This window comes from Porites lutea, chromosome 8, assembly GCF_958299795.1.
Source record: "Porites lutea chromosome 8, jaPorLute2.1, whole genome shotgun sequence".
NCBI classification, from domain to species: Eukaryota; Metazoa; Cnidaria; class Anthozoa; order Scleractinia; family Poritidae; genus Porites; species Porites lutea.
Window position 1 is genome coordinate 25,220,567 of NC_133208.1, and position 22,623 is coordinate 25,243,189.

Below are 22,623 nucleotides of genomic sequence, written 5' to 3' on the forward strand. Positions count from 1 at the left end.
CCTATTGAGTGACATGTCTTTGCCAAGACTTTTGCACATGCCTATCACCGTTTGTTTGTTTATACTACTACATGAGAAATTTCTGCAATCTGATTGGCTTAGAGCAGTGGTATTTCAGCTTAATTTGAAATACCTACATGTGAAAATTACAAGCCTTTTGCGGGTAGTAGTATAAACTTATAAAAGCATGATTTGTACGTGATATTTGGTACAAATACCACTCGTGATATTTCAAAATTGTCTCAAATTTCACTAACCTAACGGCTCGAGCAATTAGGTATAACAATTCTGAAATATCACTCGTGGTTTTTATGCCAAATATCACTACAAATCATTCTATTACCTATACTAATTAATTAATTAATTAATTAATCTTATTATTCTATTTTTGTTATTCATTTGAGACTTTCACATTTCCTGTTATGCAATTTGTTTTTCCAATAACAGTTTTGAAGCACTGTTTTCAATTCCTCTTGGGATTAACAAATTTACCTTGAGAAATTGAAATCAAAAGTTATGCAAACTTTTGTAGGGGAAACAAATTGCACCATGGCAAACATGAAGGTCACAGATTTCCAAAAATCTACACACTAAACTTTAAGGAACATTTGTACATTTGTTTTCTGAATAATATATGTATTAATAAGAACATTGAAATACACTGAATAATTAAATATAGCCTGTTCCAGGCTCCAAGAGAGTGAAGAAAGCAGATCAAGAAAAGTTGTGCAAAACCCATGTGGGGGCTGGGAGAGACAGAGTAGTGGAGCATGGAAGCATTGTTTCCAATACCTCATTCCGGTACCCCTGTTTGCTAAATTTCACTGCTCACTCACTTTTCTCACATGTCTGCACTACCTGAAAGCCTGATACAGGCTAAGTTAAATATAGAGAAAAAAAAAAAAACAGACAAATTGAAAACTGATTAACATACCTCTTTATCACTGTGGTCTGAGTCTCCATCTGCAAATTGCACAACTGGTGGTAAGCTACCAGCACGCGGTCTCACCACATCATCGGCATCTTCAAGTGCGAGATTGTCAATAGCAAATCCATGCGTCAAATCATTTGTTATCATTTCTGACAAAGGAAAGAATTTGCCATTTATTTGTATGGAAAGAATGCAAAATAACTACTTGGTACAGTGAAGAATGTCTCCCACAGCACTGCACTTCCCAAGTAACGACATTTTCTAGTTAACACTGTGTTTGGATTCAAAGGGGATGCAAGGCTTTGCTCTAAGGAAAATCGAAAGGGGAGGGGGGCAGTGCTCTGAAACGGTAAAATCTAAGGTGCCCTGCATGTGTTTTGTATGAAAAAGCTAAGATTTCCAAGTTGCCCACAAGCAAAAATTGGGTGCCATGGCCTACCAGGGCAGGGCATTTGAATTCATAGAGGATGCAACGCTGTGCCCTAAGGAAAATTGAAGGGAGCCCAGTGCTCTCAAATGGTAAAATCTATGGTGCCCAACATATGTTTTGTATGAAAAAACTAAGCATTTCAAATCACCCAAGAGCAAAAGTTGGCCCTGGTTTCCCTGTAATAGTCCAGGTACCAATTGTTTAAAAGCTGTATAGTGCAATCCGCCAGATACATCCCTAAGTATTAGGGAAATCAATCATGCTACCCAGTGGATAGAGATTTACCTATGTATCTCACTGGAGTTGCTCAAAACTTGGATAACACCATCAACGGGATAAATCACTATCCAGTGATAAGTGTTAGGGAAACGGATTGCATTATCCAATGGATGGTGATTTATCCAGTGGATAGCGTTATCTACCTTTTGAAGAACTGGGCCAGGTGGATGCCATCATCCAACTGTTGACCAACCAGGTCCAGATTACCTTAGGAGGACTATGGAGACAACCCTGACTATAGCCTGGTTCTCATATGCTGCCAGGCTAACAGTACTGCCTGCGATATCGTTCTGATATGAGAACAGAAGTCGCCACTAACAAAGGCCATCTCAGTCTTAACCACTGCCATGCCTGTGAAATAGACTTGAGTTCAACTTTGCCAGCATGCCTGCAGTAAAGACCTACAATATTTCCTGTTGCATGTTCTCATATGTCTGCATAGTATCACAGGCAGTACCGGCAGCTATGTCGCAGGTAGTTCACTGGCACATGAGAACCACGCTTATCATGGAGAAGACACAGTAATTTACGGGAAAATGACCTCATCCTTCTAACTTTTGAGTCTGTGGATGAAATCCTTTAGTGTAACCACTCAAATGAAAGCTCTGACCAGCCTTTTTGAACAACTCGGCCTAGGGTTCTACTTTTCGGATCTGTGAATAAAATCCTACAGTTTGATCACTGAAATGAAGCTACTGAGTAGTAACTACCATAATTATTATGGATGTTCTTGTACTTTATTTAATGCCAAAATTGCAATAATATTATTCTTATAGGATCTGGTTTTTTCTACAGCAAAATTTTAACTCTTTTGCTACCAATCAACATTATGGCAAGATTATCTCTCCAGGTACTTTAAATTATTATAATTAGTATTATTAATTTTTTTATGGATGAAACTTAGTGCAATTTGTTTCATAGGATTTTAACCAAAAGAAATTTGATTTTTTGGTGATTTTTTCTTTTCGCTGACAACTATTAGTGGTAACAGGTTAGGAGTTCTATATAACACATACTGTGCTGTCTTACTCAAATACAATCTGACTACAAATTACTTAATCAACAACAACAAGATCTCATATAAACATGTTCCAGGACAAAATTTTTCAATCTGTACTGCACATAACCACATAAAATAACACCAAACTTGTAACTGATAAAAATCTGTAAATAAACACAGTGTCAAATAGGTTCCATATTGAAAATTCACATTTTGTTGTGTGTTTTAACTGCTGTTGAAAAGGAAAATTTGTAATAAGCAGTATAAAAATATATTTTGCCCTCTTCTGATTGATTAATTCTGATTCATTTACTTTAATATTGAAAAGCAAAAATCAAATAACAATCCACAATGAAATTCGTCATATCAGGAAGAAAAAAAACATATTTGAGTTGTGTTTAATAAATATTACATGTATAATAGTATTCAGCTCACTAGTTTTTATTGCAACATGTTAGACTTGAATAAAGCTAGAGCCCTTCAGTTGATATCCCCAAGGTTATGCAGGAGAATATTTTCTTCATAATATGATGGTTTCCCACAGAAATTATATCAATAATGTTTAGATCTAACAGTGATAAAATTAACCATAAAGACATTAAAACCTTGGCTGACTCCATAGGATCCACTCTTGCATCCCGAAACAAAATAGCGCCATTTGCGCAGAATAAGGGAGGCCAGGATTGCTAACTGCGTAACACAAAATGGATATGTTTACTGCATAAATGCAAATACACCTTAATGCCTTATTTTCTGCAATGCCACTTAGTGAATAGCTAGCATTTGGAATCATGGATCAGCTACTGATGTATTATTATTCAAATTTTCATAACAAAAATGTAAGCATTCTGTTTTTTCACCTGCCACTGATTACACACTATTTGGCATATTCAAAATGGAAAGTTATTTTTTTCACATCTCCACATGGTACCATTACAGTCATTTTGCCTACATACAAACACTACACACATGAAAAAGAAAACTTAAAAAGTCTGATCTCTCTAAGAAAAAACCTTGAAAATTTTCAACATCAGGAAAATAAATTTGTGATGTCACATTAAAAACAGAAATGCATTTAACACAAGATTTAAAGATAAAGGAAACTTTGACTGCCTTAAAGTGGAAGAGGAAGCGATTGAATGCAAATAAGGGAGCAAAGATAATTTTCAATGTAAGCTGTCAAATTGTAAATTAAAAAAACGTAATTCTGCAGGACCTTCTCTGCCTGATTTCAATTTAACAAATTAACACTAGAAAAATATTCAACAAAGTGTACAACTGTGAATTAAAATTTCTTTTCCTTTCTGGTGGGTGATTAAAATCTAAATTTTCAGGAAAGATGTATTGAATGATTCTTGGACAAATTATTATTCTATGTTATAACACAAAATGTAACATCATTTAAAAACAATACATGACCTTGGTTTCAAAGCCCTTGACTCTTCAAAATCACAATAATAAAATTTTCACAATGGAAAATAAATTTCATTGGATCACCTTTAATTATTCTTAAACACCTTTTACTGTTCCATTAAAAAGCCTTACAAAATAGTTGATTTTATTAACTTTTTCACTCTTAACAGTTGCCAAAGAGATAATTCAACAAAATTCAAAATTTCATATCATTAAATCGTAAAAAAACTAGTGAAATGCAAAAATACTGCTGATCAGTGGTCAAGGAGTTCTTTTGAAAAAACATGCTTAAGGATTTACACCTTAGACTCAAAGATGGCAGATTAATCCTCAATAGCAGAGTTATTCTGAAAGGCATTTCTCATATAAATCTAGAATAGACAGCAGGGCTAAAAATAAAACTTGAATACCAAAATGTCCATTGGGCAAGCAGCATTCACATTTTTTGGCCCAGGCCAACTTCTTACTTGTTTTATATGCTACTGATTATGTTGCAAGATGACTTGCCTGGACTCTTTCCCATTCCAGGCAAATGAGCTTTAAAAATTACTTGTCCAGGACTTACTGGACAGGACTTGTTTTTCGAGTGCTGATGGAAGGTTAATACAGAGGAACCCCCACAAAAAAAATCACCCCTATTAACCCTGACCTTTCACTTTCAATAGTCACCAAACTAAAAATTTTGCTAAAAATCTTAACTTCTCTTTAACAATTTCTGAGAAATACATTGAACAACGCAAAGGTTTGCCTAAGAGGTTTTATTTCAGTGGTAATATCACAGGATTTCCTCCACAGACTTAAAAATTAGAACTAAGTACTTAATAAAGTTATAGGACCATGTGAAAGCACTGCTGAAGAGCTTTCACTTCAATGCTAACACCGTAGGATTTTATTCACAGACTCAAAGTTAGAACTACACACTACACTTATAGTACCATGTGAAAGTGCTGCTGAAGAGGTCATTTTATTTGAATGTTCATCCACAGACTCAAAAGTTAAAACTAAAAAAACCTATTAATAACAAACAGGACTCACCCAGGGTGCAAAGAAAGTCAATGTGTTACAGCTTGCCATTCGGGCAGGCTGTAGCTAGCATGTATGCTAGAAGTCATTTCAACTAGCCCCCCAAAATTAAATTTTTGGTCAGCATTGATAACTGACAGCTCGTCTGTAATTTGAATTCTTCAAAAGACTTCACTTGCTTGTCAAGCAAGTTAGAACAAAATTCACTGGCGCAATAGCACAATCCACTAGCCCTGGACTGTCAGACACTAACTTTTAAATGCATGCTACTTACCTAAACTTCCAAGTCCTTGCTGTGGCAGCAGAAAACAGGTAAGCACTTTACTGTGAGTCTGTTCATCATCATCTGTTTGAAGTTTCAGAACTGGTTGAGACTACAAAGACAAGGTGAAGGGTTATTTCATTATCCCTACAAACTACATGTACATGTACAGTAATGTAGCAATAAATCCAACAGTGGACTGGAAGGTAGGTATAGCCAGGGAGAAATTTGGGGGGAAGGGGTGGGCTTACTACAAAAATTTTGGTGGGTGGGGTGGGAGGGGAAAAAGATAGCGTAGGGGAGAAAGGTAGGGGTGGGTAGTTATGAAATCAAGACCAAGAGTAAGGTGGCAATTATTACAAAATTCAATCTCTTATTACAAATTTGACCTAACAAAGTATATTTAAAGTTTCAAAGAGAATCTTAAAAAGCTAATCACTTCCTCGCTTCTTTTTCACATTTTAGTTAGTGTTTTAAGTGTAGCAACCTAAAATGGTTGGAGGGAAAGTGGATGGAAGGCTGAAGAAGTCTGTTTCTTGAAACTTGGGGCGCTTTCCATTTGTCAGAACTGGCCGGCCAGACAATTACCAGACCAGTCAGTTAGCAAATGAAATTTCGTTTTTACCATGAGTTCTGAAAAAAAAACCATCTACTGAAAAAAAAACATCTCCTTGTGCATACTACTTAGGATTTGACTAATCTGGCTGGATAGTTTTGATTAACAGTGAAATTCTCATTACAACGGGAATGGTCTGGCTAGTCAGTTCCGACAAATGGAAAGCACTCTTAGAGATGAAATTTTGGTGGATTAAGGGGCGAATAAGGGAGAGAAAAGGATGCAGTCAAGAGTCTAGAACTTCATACCAAGTTTTCATCCACATGACAAAATGCAAAATTTATTTGTTTGCCAAACATTTTCTAGGACACACATCATCTTATTTGATACACAACAAGTACAGATATTGTGCTTTTTCCTCGCAACTGATATGTCACAGTACCTGGTTTTCCGAGAGCCATAAAGCCTTCAGGGGCAGTGTTCCAACAGAAAGTGGAAGACATTCTAACCTAAAAACAGATGAATCCTTGTCAGGAAATCCAAAATGCTAGCAGTGAACAACTGATTACTGAAAACCCTCGGTGAAGGCATTTTTCAATGTTCACACGCAAGAAGCAGACTTTGGGCAGCCTGACATATCTGACCTGATTTGTGTTCACTCAACAAAATACCAAAAGCACATAATCATCTGAAGAAGCAGTCTGCTGATGTAAAACTGGACAAAAGAAAGTCTGCTGTACATGTAGCCGTTTGAGAAATTCCCTAAAACTTTAGAAAAATTCCAGGTATTAAAGTCAAACTGAATGACATCAATAGCTGCCAATAGCTTTGTATTGCATTGGCGTGTGAACTTTAGCTTCTCTAGGTAATAACCCGATTAACTTTTTATTACTTTGATTTTATATCCCATTGTAATCTGTTTCCAGCGGAAAGCACTAAGTAATTTGACTGTTAAATCAAAAGCTATGTTTAGCTGAGTGTTCAGAAAGTCTTAACATCCCTCAAAAACTCTGTCTCCAAAACTGTGTAACAATTTTCTTCAGAGATTTGTCTCACCTGTTACCAGATACATCTAATACATGAAGACTTTTACAGTTGCCTATTTCTGATGGCAGGCGTGATAACCAGTTTTCTCTTAATGAAAGAACACTTAATCTTGTACAGCTTCCAATCTGCAAAGGTCCACCATACAGTTAAGCCTTTAAACACTACATCAACATGCTAACCAGTAAAATTACTTCTCCTCATCAATTCCTACTAATTGCTACGAAAAGAATCTCTTAATAAATGTTCTTAATTAAATAAAAAGAAAAATACATTTGTATAATAAACTTATTTACTACAGCAACTATTTCCTGATGGATGGACACCTACACGTACGTCACTGTAATTTTGATCTCCACATTTCTTCAGAATCGGTCATTTTCATTGATTTTACAGGGGTAATACTTAGTGCAGGTCCTGTGAAAATTGTTTAACTATAAAAAAATTGGAGAGTTCCATTGACCACTATAAAATGACAGGTACTAGGGTGCCTTGAACCATTGGACAGATCAAAACGCAATTTTCATTTCACCATAACATATTTTGTTTCAAAATCATTATCAAATGATACTGTGCCCAAACACAAAAAAAAGGAAAATAATAATTATTTAAACCAGAGATAAAATTAAACCACAATAATATCATTACAGACACTTGACAAAAATGAACCATGACATAGCTGAGTGCCTGCACTCAAATAGACTGTAAGCATTAAAATCTGACACTAGACCTTACTTTTTGTGTAAGAAACTCTAATCATTATTTCCATTGTTCCCTTAATGAAATGACTGCTGTGCAGTCAAGTTTTACCCACCTCAACTGGTAAAGCTGTGAGACGATTCCTATCTACATTAAGATGTGTTAATTTGTGAAGTTTCCCTATTGTTGATGGTAGTTCCTGCAAAATAAACGAAGACTTAGGGCCAGTTATTTAAACGGGGGTTTAGCCTGTGTTTAACAAAACCGGGTTCTAATCCATTTTTCATTCTGCCCAACGCTTTTACCTAAAAACTATTTTTCACGAACAATTTGAATAAAGCATATAGCGAAGACTGGAAAAGCACTCTTATTTTCTCAAATAAACCCATTAAGAAAGATATCTGGACGTCAAATGATTTCTTTAACTGCGGCCCAAGTTAGACTTCATTTAAATAACCGACCCTTACATTTCAATTAAATTTAAGGCAATATTTACCTGTGAACAATTGCAAAATTATTAAAATTACTTTTACTAATAATTAAGACAGAATCCATTCAAGGCAATTGAGTAATTTTAATTTTCAGTGGACAGAATAATTTCAAGCATATATTTCATCACACTTTTCGAGGGCTATAAATTATGTAATAAGTTATATGAAATAACTCCAAAGAAAAGGTTCTTATGGTAGTCTTAGAAAATAAACTTCAAAAGCTTCAAATTTTACTAAATGAAATCTTATGCATTATGATTTACCTGTGTTTTCTCAATTCCTGTGAAATTTTGAAATTAATTTCTCGGGCTTATTACATCTATAGCCCTTGAAAAGTGTCAAAAAGAATGTGAATATGGGCTAAAACATTCTAGTACAAGGTTTTTGTCCACTGAAAATTAAAATTACTCAGTTTGCTGATGGATTCCATCTTAAAATATTTTATGCAGTAATGGGGGAAGGGGGGTATTTAAGAAGCCATTTCCAACAAAATGTGAAATAAAGCAGGGAACAAAAGATGGTTTCTTGTGGTTTATGCCAAGTTAACACTAATGCAGAAAGAAAAAGTATGTGCTGTAAAGTACCCACTGTATAATATTATATGTTTAAGAGTCACACCTCAAGAAGGTTTTCTGTTAATATTAACTCTTGTAAACTGGACAGCCTAGAATATGAAAGTAATAAACATATGAACATATAAAGATCAATATTCTTGCAAAATAAAGTGCACAGTGCATGCTGCATAGTAGAACAGATGGGTTCAAACCTTTCACATTTGTAGTAGAACAGTTGCATTAACGGACAGGTTTTTTTTTTTTTTTTTCATAACCAGGAAAAATCTGTCTGGAGATCTTGTGTTTTAATGAAACAGCAACTGAAATTTGTTTCCATTACAATGATTAATTTGTTAACAGAACTTATGTGTTGTCCAATTTTTTTTGTATTAATTTTGCACTCCCTTGGTGTGGTTACCCAATTTTACATGTATAATTTCACTTGTACGATAACAACCAAACTGGGCACAAGCAGTCCTGTTACCTTATACTGACCATCATTAAAAAATTCTACAGCTGTACATGAACTTACCCTCCAACTGCTGGCGTTAGACAAAGAAGCCGATTCTGGTCAACCTTGATAAGCTGTAATTTCTTGAGTTTTCCTGAAGTGGGCAAAACCAGCCACTAGATTAATACCAGTGAGTCGTGCTTAAAGAACATGATTTAAATAATTTTAAATAATTTTTTTTTTAATACACAACATGTACTCTTGAGAGACACAAGTTATGCACAAGATTGCAGGTACAAGGTAGAAACAAATAACTAAATCCTTCCAGAGACTATTACAGATAGAACAATCTTGGGAATACAGTTGCCAGTTGAAAATCCGAAAAAAAATTTGCACATTGGGTGTTAGCCTGCGAAAGGCAGACGTTTCTCCTCGCTGATCATTGGTGAGAGACGTTTTGCGAGGAGGAATGTCTGCGACTCAGTGACAGAAATCTCTATACTGATGATGCAAAATCTGTCCAGAATCCGGTGAGAAGTGCTAATTGGTCGACGGAGTAGTTTCATTGTTTTAGCTATTGTTTACGAATGACAGACAAAAGACAAAAGGCTGCAAAGGTCAAATGTAAACGCGATAAATCTCTAACAAAACAGTCAATATTTTTGGAATATAGTCTTCTCTAGAAGAAGACATTCCAACATAGCGTTTTTGTCCACAAACTTCAAAAGTAAGATCTACTCTACTAAATAAATAGTACCATGTGAAAGCACTGCTGAATAAGTTTCATTTGAAAGGCCCCAAAAAAGGGGTTTTTTGTTCACAAACTCAAAAGTTAGAACTCCATACTACATAAATAGCACCAAGTGGAAAAACTGCTGTAGAGGTCACACCTGTCCAAAGAACTTCATCCACATACTTTACTCAAAAGATAGAATGACATTATATATGTTACAGGTAAAAATTATATTCAGGTTAGAATTTTTTAACCTAGGTTGATTCTCTATTGCCTTTGTCTCCTAGCCCTAATCCATGAATAATAATTTTTTATTGGATTAGGGCTAGGAGACAAAGGAAATGGAGAATCAACCTAGGATAAAAAAAATTTAACCAGAGTATAATTTTGACTTGTAACATATACACGGTTATTATCATGGGATCTCCCTATTTTCAGAGTTGACTCTACTTTTTGGGCTAAGGAACAAATCCTTTGATTGGACCATTCAAATTAACCCTCTTTTTCTACCCCTCCCCCATCTTGCTACCAAAAAGTATGGATCATCATTAGTAACACTCTTCAGTTCACACTTGCCTATAGTGTCTGGAAGCTCTTCTAACAAATTCTGCGATAAATGAAAGTCAGTGAGTGCAGTACAACCACTGATTTCATCTGGTAAATACTCTATTTTATTCTCTGAAGCATCAAATATCTGGAGCTTCTTCAGGTTTCCTATTTCCTATAAAAGAAAAAAAATTATGGTTGGGGTTTATAACATACAGCTATACATAGAAACTAAGATACTCAGTGCATTATTCACCTGGAATCAGAACTAAATTCAACTCGAGCAAAAAGCAAGCTTAAAAATTGATACTAAGAGAGGTTATATAAAAATTAACACAAATTCATGGAAACCTATTCTATAGGTACAAAAAGAAGACAAAAAGCTCAAGTAAGTTGCTACCATTGCTTAAGTTCTTTCTCATAAGAGAGAGGATCAGTCTCACATTTACAGTAAATGGGAATCATCAGATTTTAAGATTTTAAGTTGACAATTTACAAAATCATAAAAATAAGCAGATAAATATTATCCAAAATAATTCTTATAGATAAAGCTGACATGAAAAAATGTTGTATTTGTATAGTTACATGTAAATGATAACCATTAGCAATACTTTGTCATGTGGTACAAAATTTGGTAGGCGTTAAGCTTTAACTGTCGACATAATTCTACTTCGCTCTAACAATGCAGGGCAATGCGCTTGTTATAAAGGGCAATTTGGAATAACTTTCCCTATCTACAGCCTTTTTTGTGCACCCTCTAAACCTTTGAGCACCAGTTCTACTGCCTTGATAACATTTTATTCTTGACTTTGTAAAATTACTTCACTAGGATAAACTCTGTCTGTTTCTCAAAAGTAGGATTTTACATTTTTTGTACACATGTACAAGAAATAAAAGTTAAAAAATCTGGAATCTAAAAAAAATTAATGCTAAGATAATTTTACACATAATATAATGTAAATATGCATACTAGAAATAAAAAATAAAAATTATAGGCTTCTTCAAAAAGATAAGTCTTCAAATTTTTGTTAACAAATTAAAGATCTCTTACTGGAGGTAATGTCTTCAAAAGGTTTCCATCCAGCCATAATTCATTCAAGTTTGGAAATGATCCTACAATGTCAGGCTATAAAACAAAACAACGAGAGATTGAAAATTTGGAAATCCAAACTATATTTAGAATTTGCAGCTAAAACTAAAATCCTTCTCTCGATTCAACTTGCAAAATCAAAATTACTGGACATCAATAATGTATGCACAAGCATTTAAATAAACTTACAAGTTCTTCAAGCTCATTGCAACCCAAGTCAAGTCTTTCAAGCTTAGCAAGGAATTCCATAGAACTGTAAAGGATTGGGGGAGAGATATATTAATCACTATCTTCTCATCACGAGAAAATAAAACGTGCATGGTCAGCACCAGGTGTAAAGTATGAGACAAAATTGCACAAATGATGACTTCCATGTTGTTAATATTTCCTGTCCACTGCATGTGGATCTCTCTTGGGATGGAGTCACCAGAGTAAAACTGGACAAGCATCTCTGACACAATTTGCCCCACAATGCAAGTTTTTGGCAAGTTGGCCTTCAGATGTTGTTCTTTCAAAAATTCCAACAAATTCCAGAACTTAAAAAATTTAATTTTTATGACATCATCACTGTAAAACTCTCTTATTTGCATAATAGATAGTTAAAGACAGTAATAATAAGTGTAACACCGTAAAATTCCGAAAATAAGCCCGGGTCTTATAGTTTTCAAAGGCCCTTTTTGCGGGGCTTATTTTTGGAGGGGCTTATATTCAGAGGGGCTTATCTACGGAGGGAAATTTGCGTTTCAAACTCAATTGGGCTAGCATTATAGTTGGAAGTAAATTTACCATTTTTGCTTTGTTTTACTTTGTATTTGAGGGTAATTTTCCAAATACAAGCCCCCGGAGGGCTTATATTTGGAGGGACGATTTAAGGGAGGGTTTTTTGCATTACCGGTTTGGGGGGCTTATATTTGGAGGGGCTTATACATGGTGGGGCTTATTTTCGGAATTTTACAGTAATTTCACTTGGTCAGATCAGCTTGTCCACATGAATTTGTTAGAAATTTAAACAAATTGTCTTACATTACTACTGTAATTCAAAGTTTTCCAAAAACCTTCAACTGCACATTGGACAAGTTAAGAACAGAACGCACTAGCCTGATGACAAAATCAACTAGCCCTGGGCCATCGGACACAACTTTCTTTGCTCACTGTGATCCAGATTACTCAGATCATGGTACTTCAAAGGAACCAAGAATGAATCCTTGCTTAGAGTGGATTCATTGGTTCCTTTGATGCATCTTGATCAAAGTGATTGTTTTTAAAGGTATTCAATCCTTTTGAAACTCACACTGGAAGGTATTTGATCAGGTTTTCTCTAGCTTCCAAGACTGCAAGTTCAGTTAAACTGCAAGAAATGAACAGACCAAACTTAAAACATGTACTGAAAAGTATGGAAACTGTCACAGAGCAATAGATGGTCATAACATGGACCTGGCAACATTAAAATTAATGACTGTGCCATTTGGGCATAAAAATTAAGAATTCCATCATATGAATAACTTGTCTCAAGGTAAAAACAATATTTTACTCACTCGCTACGCTCGTTCGTAAAATATTGTTTTGCCACTCAAAAATAAAATTCATATCTTCGAGCCACCGTGTAATATCCTCTATATAATAAGATTCCAAGATTAAGTATGAGCATTCACAGTAAGGTTGCCCTTGATTCACGACAACCAAGGATTTCACATTAGCAGAGTCATGCACTTCGTACCTTCCAATGTCTGGAGGCAATCGAATCAAAGAAACATCATTCAGACAGAGAGAAGTGAGATTCTTGAGCTGTGCAAATCCATCAGGAAGTCTGCAAGAAGTCAAACAAAATTACCATAGTATTACTTCTGTTAAGACTTAGCTCATTCCCGGGCTCAAAATTTTGAGTTGAGAATGGCAGAATCAAAAAAAGTCCAAAAATTAGTCTTCTTTGTTAGTTTTTCTTTCAAAGCAAACAAGAAAAGAAAAAATCTTGGATGCTAGCAAAGAATTAAGTGAATCAAGAGAAGATCATTAAATGCCCGAGTTTCGAGCAAAACTTTTTGGACAAGAACTCTTGGGTTTTGGACAACCAATTTTAATATAGTGCTTGTCTGAAGGACAAGTGGATAAGAAAATTTTCTCTTACTCTGAATAAACACCAAAATTGGGAAAAAAAAAGTTAATAAGCACTACCCCCAAATATAATCAAAATCAATAGACAGTAATTCTGTTAGTTTATGAGTCTCGCTTGCTTGGAAATAAGTTTTGTTGTCAAAGGCGCCAGAGCCGTTATACTACTTTTTTGTTTGGAATACAAAACAAGTGTTATATGTCATAATGTAAATACTCAAAAAGTAAAAATTGCAAGGAGAGACAGGCCGCACATCTTAGCCTCAAACATACATACTGATATTGCTTCATCCAGGGATTTTACACTCAAAAAATTGAGCAATGATTTTTATTGCTATCAGGGGCCCATGACTCTGTCAGTATAAATATACATAGCTTCTTTGTACTGGACCAAGATACGGCTCGGTACAGTATATGTTCAGCACAGGAAAAATGTATAAGTTTAACAGACCTTTATACAACACACAGTTAATTCAGTTTGCACGTATTCCTGCTGAATTTGTTGTCCGTTTTATAAGATATCAACATCGCGTGAAAGTAATTACATTTTCCATAGCTGCTTAGTATCTACTTTTAATATCTCCATGCAGTCTCAGATACAATGTTTAAGCAGTTTTTAGCATGATAAAAAGATCAGCATTGCTGGTGGGGTCGTGCATACAACAATTACAAGAAAGTAAGGAGTACTGAAAGCAAATGTACAATTAAAAATTAAAAACTGTTAAAGTTTTTTCTTTTATTACAGTATCACTGGGATAAAGTGTTTCATTTTCCAGGAAAATTTCACTTTCTCGTCAAAACAATCACTGACGCAGAGAGACTCGTATAAGTTTACTTGAATTTAGTGTTCAGTACAGCGAACGGTGTTATGTTCTGTGAAATTTATCTACAGTCTGCCACCCACATCACCACTGATCCACTATTTTTTCATTTCTTTTATTTTCAAGCTCTTTTTAACAGATCCTCGATCCTCGATCCCGATTTTCCAGTAAACTTTGAAGTTTATTATTTTTTTCTTTTGACCACTGAAGTGATCAGTTTTTCCAAATGTGTGTCAAGAAATATATCAGTCTTACAGAGTAATGTCAAAAGAGCATAAGTTTGAGTGGTATAACTTACACATTTCCTTTACAGACCAAAAAAACAACATAAAATCAAATTAGAGATGCTAGTAATGAATGCAAGATCTAGCAAAGGAGGATATACTAACAGCTATCCTATTACTATTCTGGAAAACCAGATAAAAATTATGCTAAAACTCATGCAAGCTATAAATAGCCTGCTAAGGCACACAAAGAGGTAATCTTATTATCAAGTACTGCAATTCAATGAATTTCTTCTTAATCCTGTCATAAGTACAGCAAACAGTTATGAAACATGAATTAGTCTGTTTCAAAAAAGGCTCTGTGATAAAACTGCAACAACTGCATATATAATGCTAGAGTCTGCGAAAAAAAAAAACAAACCTTGATGAACGTAAAAGGACAATTCTTTGTTTGCAAAGACAGAAATGTCAAAGGAAGGGCAACTACTTGATCCATTTCACTTCAAAAATACAAATGCTAATTTTTTCAAAGGAAATAACAGAAATGTATAATGACTAAGAAAAGGCCTTACAAGTCGGAAAAGTCATTATGTTTTAGAGAACAGTTAAAGCGTGCACTTGTCATTGGCATTTCACAAATGCAATCTGAAGAATGCTGACTGAATATACATATTATACAACAAAAATCACGAATGGAATCAACACCACTCCAGATTAAAAAAACTTGTAAATATACTTTATAAACTTTCAACGGCATAAATTTTATAAAATAGGATGACATGCCATCAAGATGGGTTTAATTCTGTTGCAGTTCTAGACTTTCAGGAAAAAGTATAAATTTGAAAATTTAAAAATATAAATGCATCATGTCAAATTGTTTACGTTTCTTTATGAAGTAATAAAAGATCAAGACACAGGAACTATTATAATATAAATCCAGCATATAACAAAGTTTACTAGTATTAATGGGGTACACAATAACTGAGATCTTTATGTTAAATGTATGAATTTACGCCAAAACAAAACTTTTGGTAGAAGGATTATAAGATTTTTCTGCATTTTGCGGTCAAGAGAGAGATAAATCGATTAAATGATGAAATGAAGTCGATCGACCATACAAGAAATTAGTGACTGGCATTTCCGACGTGCTAGAAACAGGAAAGCTAAGTTAAATTCGCGTTAATCTCCAGTGTTTATAGTAAGTAAAAATGTTTTGAGGGACGAGCGAAATTGTTTTGAAAGTAGGTATACGATTTGCACCTGCACGGTAAGCTACAAAGAACAAAATATCAACAAAGAGGAAACGGATACATGTAAATCTACGTTTGCACTTCATTTCAATTCGAATCCATCTACAACTGGAACTGATTTGCACGTTATTTGAGGAGGAATTTAAGCCAGAATTAAGGAAGCTCTGATTACCTACTGAAATGTTGAGTGGTTATGTTGTTATGTTAAAGCAGTGATTTTTTCATCTCAGACCCGAGTTAAAGGGTTTGCTTTATGAGCTACGAAAGACGGGAGTTGCATTATGAGGAAACTAAACTGTGTGTGTAAATTTTACATACACATCCCTGTTGTTTAGTTTAAACTATTTTTGTGTGAATCCCATCAGAGAACAGCATGAAAGGACAAAAGACAACCTTATAAAAAGGGCAAACCCTCGCTGATTGATCATTAGTTCTATTTCTGCTCATCAAATTGGTTCTAATCTAATATTCGATTAGTCGCGTGAGTAAAAATCCGAGAAGACTTCTAACTGACTATACGAATTTAAGCAAAACATAAGTAATTCAGTGACCTAACTTTCCCTAAACACGAAAGATAATACACACTTTTAAATAGCAGAAGCATAGAGCTTTGAACGAGTAATGTAGCGGAAAATCACAACAAATTAACCGGAGAATCGACCAAAGGCCGAGGGTCGCTCGCTCGTTTTCACATGCACAACTAGAACATAAACAAACTTTAGCAAAATCGAATGGGCTTCGGAAGGTCAACTTTTTACAAGTCGGCCTCACCAGTCTTTACAGAACATACAAAAGCCTCACCACACGTTGCTCTTTGACAATTAAAAATTGAAAATCTTGAGCGATCGGATAGATGACAGAGATAATTACAACAGACTCACTTCGACACGGGATTGCCGCTTAGGTCCAGTGTAGCTAGACTCTTGCAGAACTTTATATTCTCGGGAATATCGCATATATCTACAGAAAAATAAGACAAGAAATATTATTACATGGATCTATCACCTAAACGTGGCCTAATTTGCTAGTATAACTTATAGTAGCAGTCGATGACTTCATAAGCAGTAAGATCGTGCTATAACAATATCAACTTTTTATCTTAACGCACAGCGTACTGAAATGTCGGCACCCGCTCTGCAAATACATACACATGAAGACTAAAGCGTACTCTACTAAAGGTTTTCGAAAGTATAATTCGTTTATCAAACAATATCTAACTCGTAACTTACCATTTCTGCTAATGTCGAACTCTTGAAGGTTCGCTAAGTTGCCTATTTCTGGAGGTAACCGAGCGATCTCGTTGTCACTTAGCCCTAACCGTCGAAGGTTGTACAGGCGAAAGAACGGCTACACCGGGAGAAAAAAATCGTGTTATTAAATGCCTCCAAGACTATTATTTGACTGCATAAAGCTTTGAAATTACCCTCGGGAGATCTTTGATCTGGTTGGCGTCTAAGTAAAGCTCTTCCAAAGATCTATCGTATCGGTAAACCTCGTCGGGCACGAACGTAAGGTTACAGTGGCTCCTATCCAAGGAATCAACTTGCCGATTGCATCGCCAAAAAAGCAGCCAACGAAACATCTTCGCACTGGATGGAAGGACTTAGTGTTGAACTATCCACTTGTGGTCTAACGTTTGGTAGTTGTCCTAAAAATGGAGGTGTTATGAGTAGAGGAATATGCAGTGTGGTTTGTTCTTCTTTCTTATCATTTTGAGGAGACACGCTCAAGAATCAACACCATGTGACGTCACTAGCCGCCATTCCTCCCGCCCCATAATTCAGAGGGTGTAAGGCGTTAAAACCCTTTGCAAAGGAGTCTGGGATAATTCCCTCGCCCTAGAGGATAGGGGAGGACCAAGACCGGACCCGGAAGACGGCGGAAATCGAGCCTACCTAGAGGACTACCTGGAGGAAATAACAATTTGTAGGAGAATACCTATTTTAGACTACCGTCGAATGTGTTCCAAACTGAAAGACTTACGGTTTCGATCAAGTCTTTTTCTTCGCCGCTCGTGGTTTCAGCCTGCGACAGACGTCCGGGACATCCCGCTGCGCCCGCGAAAAACCTATGGCTCCTAGGGTTGATTAACCGAGGGACGGAGGAATCATCTAGATAGGATCAGTGATCTGAGATCCCTTGAATAATAACACTGCAAACGAACCTATTAGTCCTTTCCCGGGGTGGATTTTTCGGTACTTCTGAAGCTAGTTCTATGACCTGGGCCGATTCTGGATCATTGATCTTGATCCGGATCATCCCAATAAAATGCACCCCTAGAACTATAAAATTCAAACAAATAAGCCTTAAGGAGTTGCCATTAGAATTAAAGGAACTGATAGACTTAAGTGATGGGCTTTATTTCAACAGATAAACAGAATGTCTCTCTTGTTATTACTATTTGACGAAGGCATTTAAGTTTTTAGATTATTGAAACAAAAAAACTGGCCTAAAATATATAGAGGATATTACACGGTGGCGCGAAGATATGAATTTTATTTTCGAGTGGCAAAACAATATTTTACGAACGAGCGCAGAGAGTGAGTAAAATATTGTTTTTGCCACGAGAAAATAAAATTCATATCTTCAAGCCGCCGTGTAATGTTCTTTTTATTATATAGACAAAAAGACATTGATAAAATAATAGATTAGTAATTGTGATGACTCAAATTTACAGTACAGCAATATAAGACTTTGTTTACAATTAATAATCTTGATCGAGATATAACACTGAGCTGAATAGGGCTCTACAATGACAAAATATAAGCAAAACTTTGAAAAATGTGTAACTAAAATTCAAAAGACGCAAGACGCCTACAACTGATTTCGGGGGGAAATTACCGAAATTACGTCATCGATAAACTCACGTGTGAGATTATGGAAAATAAACCACTCAGGTCCCGGATTTAGTTTTCATGAATTTTACGAGTGGTATATTTTCCAGTAAAACACTCGCGTCTATATAATAAATGAAAATATTTCTTTCCTATCGACAGGACTTAGTGATGACAGGCTTATTAACTGTAGTTGTCTTATAAGTCGAGGGCACCTTTTCTTTTGGGAGAAATCGACTGCATGCCAGCGAGTTGACGGCGATGTTCCCATGTCCTGAACAAGAGAAGAAATTGCAGCGTTTATTAGTAGCTATAGACCGTAGAGCAAAGGTGAAGAAATTTGACAACTGTTACTGTTTGCTCTTGTTTTTGCGCTGGCTAGTCTTTTAAAAAATAATTACATACACTATATATTTTTAGTCTAAGTATTTTAGGGATACCTCTAGGCTCGAAACGTTTTGTAACAAGGGCTATTTATAGTTTAATAAGAGATCAGCTACTTTTGATTGTTATTGTTTTCTCATTAAATAGCACTGGTTTCATCAGCGATGACGATTTTTCAACATTTGTACCGAACAGGTGCAGTTTGGAAAGAACCTAAATTCGGTAAATGAAAGATAACGACCAAAGTAACCATTTGTTAGCGAAATAAAGCGTTTCAATAAAAAAACACAAGTATTCGAACCACACCCACCACCATTTTGGGATTTACCAGCACTTAGTGTGATAGGCGCACATAAGAAACTTTTATTGCCGGCTCCCGTTTTGCAACAGGGATAAAAGAGTTCATTTCTGTTATTTACTTATTTAGTTCTCTATTTGAATTCTCTAATCCAAACTTTATCGTCAAATAAATGATAGTTTTAACAATTTTTTCTCCGTAAATGGCATCAGTGCTTTACTGTCAAAAGGCGCGATATATATGCAGATCTAACGAGGAAACCGGGGATTAATACAAAGAAAGATATCCCTTATACGAGAAGCTTTACAATTCCATGAGCATGCTATGCCCTGTCGGATAGATTCTCCTGGATAGATTCAATCAGGAAAATAAATAAGCTCAAGAAAAAGAAACATTCGGCTAGAAAATGTTACCAACGGAAGCAGAATTAATTAAAGTGATGTAACCTATTTCATGTGGAATTCTCGAGCTGTTTTCCTTTGATATTCTCTTTCCAGGCCAGTCGTATTGACCTCTTCCAAGCGCAGAGGGATTTGAAACTTAGCCAGTCTAAAAATCTGTGGGACTGGCGTTTCTGGTTTCCTTATGTAACCCGATAAAAATTCAATTCTTTCGTCTTTCTTTTATCCTCATCGGAAACAACTTTATGTAACTTGCTGCGGAATATTCCTTTGATGCGCAACGATAAGGGATACAGCCCATGACAGCCGGGAGACAAATGTGGTTTACCTCGAAACTACCCGCGGATAGTTTTACTAGGCAGTAGGTAACCAAGAGAAAATGATCTAAGATTGAATTCCCTTACTTGACCCTCTTCCCATGAAAATTATTTGAAACCTATTCTAGGTTCCGTGTCATTCTGCGCGGCTATTTTAAGGACGCCATGTCATTGGTCGGTAAGAATAGCGTCATGCAATTTTAAACTCGGCGGGTAATTCATTTTACTGCCGATCACACACAAAAAGCAACATGACGTACGAACTTGGTATTACTTACAAACTCCACCCTCACCGAACCCTCACACTGCGTTTTTCCTTTGACAAAAACAAGGCGAAAGAGACTCTCTCACCTTGCCGCCCGTTGGAGGGTGGGGCGATGAACCGTACATTTTTTATGACTATTTTGTCGTTTCGTTTCACGAGAATAAGTAAGACAAGTAAACTCGACCGTGAAATATCACATGACATTGCTTTTATCCCATCCTAAGGGAAAAGCCCTGAGGAGGGGGATGACCCAAGGAAAGATGGCGGGTATCGTCCCGGGGGGATACTTACTTATTTAAGCCATATTTGTATGTGCCACTCCGAAGGGTAGGGTTTTTGCGCCGTTTCCGTCTGAAAACGGGTCTAGACTTTGCCCATTTTGGTCGATTTGGAATCGGGTATGGGTTTCGAGGGAACTACGGAAGCGTATTTATAGTCTCAATTCCAACAGATTAAGAAAGAAAGAGAGTATGCGAATTAAATGAATTTAAGAAATCTTCTTTATTTGCGTTCCAATCTAAGTAATGATGACATAATTAATTACTTGGAGACCAGGTCTGAAAACGGGTACTCGCTACTTGCACATCTCCCATAATGCACCGTATTTGTTCCCCCCCGCCCCCCCCCCCAACATTTTTGCACAACCTTTTTTTCATTCCTCCGTCGGGTATTACAGCCAATCCCAAGAGAAACTGAGATCAATGCCTAAGCAAAATTTTGGGGGCGGGCAAATAAGGTGCATTATGGGAGATGTGCAAGTGGCGTGTGGATTTTAAAGGCCGAGACTTAAAACAGCTGTGAAAAATGACATCAAAGGGTCAGGATTTGAAGAACCGGGCGGCACATCCCCACCAAAAATTCCTAAGTGTACCCCCTGGGGTATCGCCAGTAAGGTCTAATGAATATAGAGCATAACATGTACAATTACTGAAGAAAAAACCATTATAGGACATCACACTATTGGATGTTTAACTTTATTAACCCAATTGGAGGCCAATAGTACAGGTTTAATACCTTCAAGCTCCTTCGGACTTTAACAGCTATAGCCAATCCGTCAGAGTAAGCGAAAAGCAATATTCAACAGCTTGGTATACGTTTATACTGAAACTTGTTGATTGCGGCAGAACACAGTTACAAGAGAACGTTTACAGTCATAGCAGGTCAAGTTTACCCCCAAATATTGCACTGATGAATCGATTATTTGAAAAAGTTTTCCGCAACCTGTATCAAATTCACGACCGCATAATGAGCAGTGAATTTTGGCTAGGGCCTCTTAATATTCGCTCAGAGTGAAAAATCTTTAAATGAATAACATTACTTTGAATACATTTACATCAAATTCAAGAAATTAATGTGTTTCAGGGATTTGATAGCATGAGCCCCCATCCTAATCTCGTACACAGATCTCACTCTGTTTTACACTTTCCCTTGGCCGTGGGAGATCTGGGTACGAGATTACCCCCATCCCACCCCCAACATCCCTCTTACGTTAGCATCCTCATCTTGAAAGGGATATAAAGGGAAAGGGGAACGGGAAATTAGGGCGCGCAAGAGCGTGAGGGGCTCTTCCCCCACCTTGCGCGACCCCTCGCACTCTCTCTCACGCTTCAATTCCCCTTCCACCTCCCTACTTAACTGACCAAAGACTAGTTATAGTTATGTACAGGAATTTCATTGTTTGGATTTTTAATACAACGACACGATGATTACAACTAAAAGTGATAAAACGAAACGATACTGTACCGTATGCTGTTATCATATACAACAAATAAATATAAGTCTTAACATGCAAAATCGAAGAAGAACCACTAGACTGCAAAACAGTCGGTTTTTGTTTATTTTTCTCAAAAACGGTTTTGCAAGGCCCGAAGCACCGGCGTGATACTTTCGCGTGAAGCACATGGGCCAGGACATATGTGGCGCGCCTTCTTGCCGCGGGAAAACCTTCGCGTCTCTAAAAAGTCTTGCACGCCGTTTTCACCCTCACTCCAGCTAGACCTTTCCTTTAACCACTATTGCGCGCGCGCACACGTTGTCAACTTAGGCAATATACAGTCTAAGAAAACCACTTTCGCCTGATTGAGGACTCGCCGTGAGCAGCGGTTTCAATTTTTTGGTTATATGGTTGTGAGGCGTTTGCGGACGCATATATATATATATATGAGTATTTTCCAGTTATTTGAAAGGGCGTTTTGTTCAATCTTCCTATGTTTCATAC

General features: G+C 36.3%; 2 protein-coding genes across 2 annotated transcripts in view; one reads left to right on the forward strand and one right to left on the reverse strand.

Moving 5' to 3' along the window:
- Positions 1–17,648, reverse strand: part of LOC140946776 (protein scribble homolog) — a 48,460-nt gene extending 30,812 nt beyond the window's left edge. Inside the window, exons 1-15 of the mRNA XM_073395886.1 lie at positions 17,330–17,648; positions 17,136–17,253; positions 16,788–16,866; positions 13,220–13,309; positions 12,794–12,850; positions 11,692–11,755; positions 11,464–11,538; positions 10,443–10,587; positions 9,215–9,287; positions 8,747–8,792; positions 7,753–7,836; positions 6,951–7,066; positions 6,337–6,403; positions 5,351–5,450; positions 935–1,080 (exon numbers count right to left, since the gene is read on the reverse strand). Of these exons, the coding sequence (XP_073251987.1) occupies positions 935–1,080; positions 5,351–5,450; positions 6,337–6,403; positions 6,951–7,066; positions 7,753–7,836; positions 8,747–8,792; positions 9,215–9,287; positions 10,443–10,587; positions 11,464–11,538; positions 11,692–11,755; positions 12,794–12,850; positions 13,220–13,309; positions 16,788–16,866; positions 17,136–17,253; positions 17,330–17,488 (1,419 nt within the window). The 5' untranslated portion in view covers positions 17,489–17,648. The remainder of the gene's footprint in view (positions 1–934; positions 1,081–5,350; positions 5,451–6,336; positions 6,404–6,950; positions 7,067–7,752; positions 7,837–8,746; positions 8,793–9,214; positions 9,288–10,442; positions 10,588–11,463; positions 11,539–11,691; positions 11,756–12,793; positions 12,851–13,219; positions 13,310–16,787; positions 16,867–17,135; positions 17,254–17,329) is intronic.
- Positions 1–22,623, forward strand: part of LOC140945411 (uncharacterized) — a 249,903-nt gene that overhangs the window by 65,808 nt on the left and 161,472 nt on the right. The window lies entirely within an intron of this gene.